Source organism: Neovison vison, chromosome 4, assembly GCF_020171115.1.
Source record: "Neovison vison isolate M4711 chromosome 4, ASM_NN_V1, whole genome shotgun sequence".
In the NCBI taxonomy this organism is placed as follows: domain Eukaryota; kingdom Metazoa; phylum Chordata; class Mammalia; order Carnivora; family Mustelidae; genus Neogale; species Neogale vison.
Window position 1 is genome coordinate 171,772,509 of NC_058094.1, and position 5,626 is coordinate 171,778,134.

Sequence of the window (5,626 nt, forward strand, 5' to 3'; positions counted from 1 at the left end):
GTTTTTTCATCAAGATACAACCTGGAATCCTCTCCCCTTGAAGTTTCTAAATAACCAACAGATTTTTGGTAGTATTTCTTCTCTTTATATCTATGCTTATCTATGCTTACTTTTTCCTTAAAATGCTATTGAGGCACATTCAAAATGTCTTCCATTGAAATGAATTTTTTTCTTTGTTTAGATGGTGTATAACACATCTGTAGTCAAAATAATTTGAAAAGCAAAAATCATTTAGCAAAAATAGTATAATCAGAACAGTTCTAATAGAGATTGAGGCAGCAAAATATGAACTGAATATTAAGTTAATTGTATCACCTCTCAGAAAAACCTCAAGCTGCTTATAATAAACATTATCCATCTTCAATGTTTTAGAATTGTTGGTTTTTCTCAGCTGTTCTAAATAGATACTTGAGTAACACAAAAGACATACTTGAGTTTTTGCATCAGATAATCTACTCGGAATAGCACACCCTGCACCAAGAATGTTTCTGCTTTTCTTTTAGTGTCTCTGGCACCAAATGATGCATTACAAAAAAAGAAATAGCCTCTCCAATCATGTTCATTAAGAATTTTGCGATGAAGAAGTTATAAGAGAATACCTCGCCCATCTGTATGACTACAGCCCATATTTATGTATGTCTAGTAGTCATATTTCTTAATTGGTTATACCTTTGTTTTTCTTTTTATAAATCTACGAAATCTTATAAGGAAGGAATTCCTCTAAAGAATTTCAGATTTGGCTCAGATCAAATAAAAAGGCAAACATTACTGGGAAAATTGCCATTTGTCAACTGTTCTATGTCACATCATGTGGTGATACAGTTCTCTACACAGCAAATGTCAGAATGCCGACGCTCTACTGTACAAACTAAAACAAGTACAAAATTGAGCATAAATGATCCAAAAATATTGGCAGCAGTGCATTTCTAGATGAATGGTGTTTGTGATGACTAATATTTTCTTTCTAAGGTTCTAGTACGCCTTCATTTATTTTCCATAGGACATCTCTGGGGGAGGGGAATGGAGAACACACAAGAGTCAACTTATTTTTAAAGTTAACAATGAAAAAATGACTTTGAACCCTTGCTTAATTAAAAATGGAACAGTACAGAAGGGTGATCCACTTCTCTCATAAGAAGCTTAAAGTTAAAAAATTATGCAACATCCTAAAAGTAGAAATGTTGATTCTCTATTGCTTCAGACAAAAAACCTTCACATCCCTCCCAAAGTTCACCTATTTAGACTATTTGTTGATATCACTGTATCGTGCTTTTTTAAGTGCAAAAATATAATAAAGCACCTACCAAGGTCACTTATTCATTTATTGCATCAAACAGTAGCTTCTACTGATCAAACAATTGCTTTCTTTTCAACTGACTGAAAGGTTAAATTACACATTCTTCAAATATTCAAGTCTTACCTTTAGAGAGATATTAACATGAATTGTTTCTTCATCCATTAGTGATTCAACATTCCCTAACCATCAAGGTACAAATTAAGGTAAGAAAGCAGAGGTCCTAATATGTGTTACATTTTATTCAGAAATACAGATGACAGTTCCCTTGACTAGGTAGCCTTAGAGTGACTAGTTCTTGTCATAATGTTGTCATAGTGATAGTGACATCAATGTACTTCATGGTAATCACTGCAGCGATTTATCTGAGAAAAATATCAGTGCTGATTCCTGGTACCTTTGATATTTCAAAATGCTATAAAATGTACCATTAACATATTAGAGGTAAATGAGTTTTAAGTAAAGCATGAAAAAATAAGGACTAACTTATGGATATATGTATCTTGAAATGTAGATAAAAACCTAAGTGTCTGAATGGACGATGGTGAACACAGCCAGGAGATCATGATGAGGAAGGAAGTTGCTAAGGAAGATTCTGCTCTCAAGTGCCTTTGCCAAATACAAAAGCTCCTCAAGTCATGAGCTCAGTTTAATTATTCTGTTAAATCCTTTTTAATTTTTTTGGACTCCAAGAGTGATATGGTGGTGATACTCCTGAATTCTGGATTTCATCCCTCACAGTCCTGGCAAAACACTTTCAGTCATCACCTCTCATGCCAAAGGGATATTACTGAAACTTAAAATGTGACACTTAGTGGTTCAATTACCTCTTACTCCATTGCTCTGCAGACTAACACCACAATAAGCAATGAGAACAACACTATCAGGGAATCTTAGAGAGGGACAGAGAATCCCCATTTTTAGGTCACTAGCTCATTAAATTGAAAAAGGTATACATGAAAAGGCTACTTTTTGTATATTTAAAATGTCTGCTTTTAATAGATGAATTATTTTCATACCAAACAATAATAATTGAGATTTTCCCACAAGATAACAGGATTTATTTTTTAAATAATTCATTAAAAAAACATAGATGTTGACCACTAAGGGATCCCCTGCTGAAATCTGGAAGAAAATTACTTCCTCCTCCAATCCAGGAAACATGTCTCTGTAACCGATTATGCAGCCTCATTTTGAGAAGACCTTAACGTCCCTCATGAATCCATCAGTCTGAACAGTCATCAATTCCTTATCTAAAAGTAATTAATTCTAAGTAAAGTAAAGCCCCTCTGGGCAAAGTAGAACATCCTGATTTGTGTAAAATCTATCAGTTTGTGGAGGATAAACTATGAAAAACACAACCAGATAACTTTCAGTCAGGGATTTGCTTCATTGATCATTCCCAACAGTTAGACTCTGAAAAGTAGCATTGCTATTTTGTCACTCCTGTAATTTGACTTCAAAACCGGTGACTTAGATCGCATCCAACATAATGACCTATCTGCATTGAAAGGACTATCTTTTAGTTGATTAAAAAAATGATGTGCTTACTCAGGGCTCTATTAATTAAGACGGTTGAGAACAAGTCTCCCAAAACTGATTTTGTCATGTGTACTTATCAAGCCCCTCCCCTTGAAAGTCCCAGGCCCCTTCCTCATTCCTTAGCTCAAGATGGCATACAATCTTCAATTGCCTAGCTTGTCCTTTGGTCTCACATCCTTAGGAGACACCTGAACACAGATTATTAAACTTGTTCTTCTCTCACTAATTACATTCATTTGATTATTAGATCAGCCAAAGAACCTATAAATGTAGAAGAAGTATGTTTTCCTACCCAACAACAGCTTTTGTGGAGCTGATTTTGATACAGTATTATTGATAAAAAATTTTATTTCCATTTACGAAATTTTCACAAGTCACTGAGCTTACATTTGAAGTTCTGAATATTTACTCTATGCCATATCATCTCAGACTGCTTTTGTGGGAATGGAGACCAAAAGCTGTATTGAATGCATGCTGTCAGTAGAATGTTCGTATGTTGTATTTACATCTATAGAAACATATATATTAACACATTTATATTGTTCAATAAAATGTACATTTTTGTTGCATCATTTTAGTCACTATTAGTGCCTCTGCAATCTCAGTTGATGAATTACCATAGGCCAGTGCTTCCTAAATGCAGGTTATTTTGTCCTCAGCAGATTTTTGCCAATATCTGGAGACACAGTTGTTTGTCACAACTGCATATGAGGAAATGTTACTGGTACCTGGTGGATGGAGGTCATGGATTGCTGCTAAACATTCCTCACTGCCTAGACTGTCCCTCATAACAAAGACTTTTACAGTCTCAAATACCTCAAATGTCAAGTGTCAAGGTTTGCCAAAGACACAAACACAGATACACACACACTGAAGATATATAAAACCTACTGATAATGAGGACCATAGTCTGTTGCTTTGGAGAGCAGAGCAAATAATTTGCCTCTCATAAAGATGTTAATTTATCAAGTCTTAATCTCAAGCATGATATGTGGTGTACCATCCCAATTTTCAGACACATGCTCAGGCTACTTCAATATCACTATCGGTGTTGAACACTGATTCTCAGAGGTAGTAAATAAGCATGTAGTTTGCTGAATTTAAATGAATATGTCCTGATATAATCCATATACCCTTGAGAAAGTAACCATATTTCCATTCAGCAAGACTTGGTAGAGAGTACAGTCCTGAAGAATGCATAATCGTTTACATTGTGCATGTTCTCTGTCTAGAAGACTAACCATGTTATCAGAGGAGTCTTCCCAACGTTGTGGAAGAGCATCTGCTTCATTTTTGTTTTCTTACTGAACACATATTAAAAAAAAAATTTACCACCCAGAAGAGTAGAGATCAAATTCAAGATAACAAAGTATTTTTGAGGGGCGCCTGGGTGGCTCAGTGGGTTGAAGCCTCTGCCTTCGGCTCGGGTCATGATCCCGGGGTCCTGGGATCGAGCCCCGCATCGGGCTCTCTGCTCAGCAGGGAGCCTTCTTCCTCCTCTCTCTCTCTGCCTACTTGTGATCTCTGTCTGTCAAATGAATAGATAAAATCTTTAAAAAAAAACAAAAACAAAAAAAACAAAGTATTTTTGATTAAAAGAAACAGAAAGTGACAGAGACTAGTAGAAATATCAAGACTGCACAGAATCTTTTATCATAATTGGTATAGATCTGTTTTCCTGAGCTTAAAAAATGAGTCTTCTTTTTTTAAGATTTTTTTTTTTTAAAGTTGAGGAGTTTATTAGGGAAATATGAGAGGCAATGATACCCCAAGTGACAGAAAGAAATTCTGAACATGTCCCTTCAAGCCAAGTGGGGGCCTGACCTTTACCTCCCCAAAAGGACAAGAAACTGGTGGGTTAGCAACAACATTCTCTGGCGGCCACCTTGCCAAGGCATAAGTGTCTCGGCCAGGACTGCCTCCCAAACCCCACCAAAGGTGAAAAGGAGACAAAGACTGTTTCCAGAATCAATGCAGAGGCAATGAGAGCTGTAAGGAAAGTCTGAGAGAAAGAGAGGTGGGGAGGACCTTAACAAGAGTCCCAGGCGTCTGGCTCTGAGCGCCTCATACATTGACGGATAGTTCTACAAAATGTTACTTCAAAGATAAAATGCCTTATGTTGGTTCCAAGAGCTTCCCTGGATGTCTTCCCATATGCCACATCACACACCGACGTACATGGCAGAACCCAAAGGCCACACTTTTGAAAAACAAAAAAAAAACAAAAAAAACCCCAAAACAAGAATAAGCCCTGTTGCTCTTTAAGGAGAGAGGAAGGAGCTGAGGCTGCTGGGGCCTTTCCCACGTCGGCCTGCGTTCCATGAAGCAACTTCCCAGCAGAAGCATGGCGTAGCTCTAGGTGAGGGTCTCACCTTTTGTCACCCGTGCTTCAATGTACTCTATTCTCCGTTCGAGGGCTGTCAATTTCTCGTTTAGTGTTGCAAGTCTTGAACGACAAGACACATCGAATGAGTTGAGAAAGTCCGCGATTTTCTTGATGCTGCTGGTGATGACCTCAATGTATTCTCGGTTCGCCCAGTCCTGGTGAATCTCCCGCTGCACCGGATCCTCTTGACCCGCCATGGTTGCCCTTAAGATTTTATTTTTAAGTCATCTCCACACCCAGTGTGGGGCTTGAACTCACAATCCTGAGATCAAGAGTCACATGCTCTACTGACAGCCAGACAGGTGCCCCCAAATGGGTTTTCTTTACTGCATGTTTTGCTTCTTATTTTCTGTCACTTTTTCTCCCAGACTGCCCTATTTTATTCTTCAGATAACAGTCACTCA

The 5,626-nt window shown here is 37.4% G+C and overlaps 1 protein-coding gene across 1 annotated transcript; it reads right to left on the reverse strand.

The window, feature by feature from the left end:
- Positions 1–4,624: 4,624 nt before the first annotated feature.
- Positions 4,625–5,420, reverse strand: LOC122904050 (probable protein BRICK1). The gene has a single exon (XM_044244542.1). It carries the CDS (start codon positions 5,417–5,419, stop codon positions 5,192–5,194), a length of 228 nt encoding a protein of 75 aa, XP_044100477.1. The 5' UTR covers position 5,420; the 3' UTR covers positions 4,625–5,191.
- Positions 5,421–5,626: the final 206 nt, after the last annotated feature.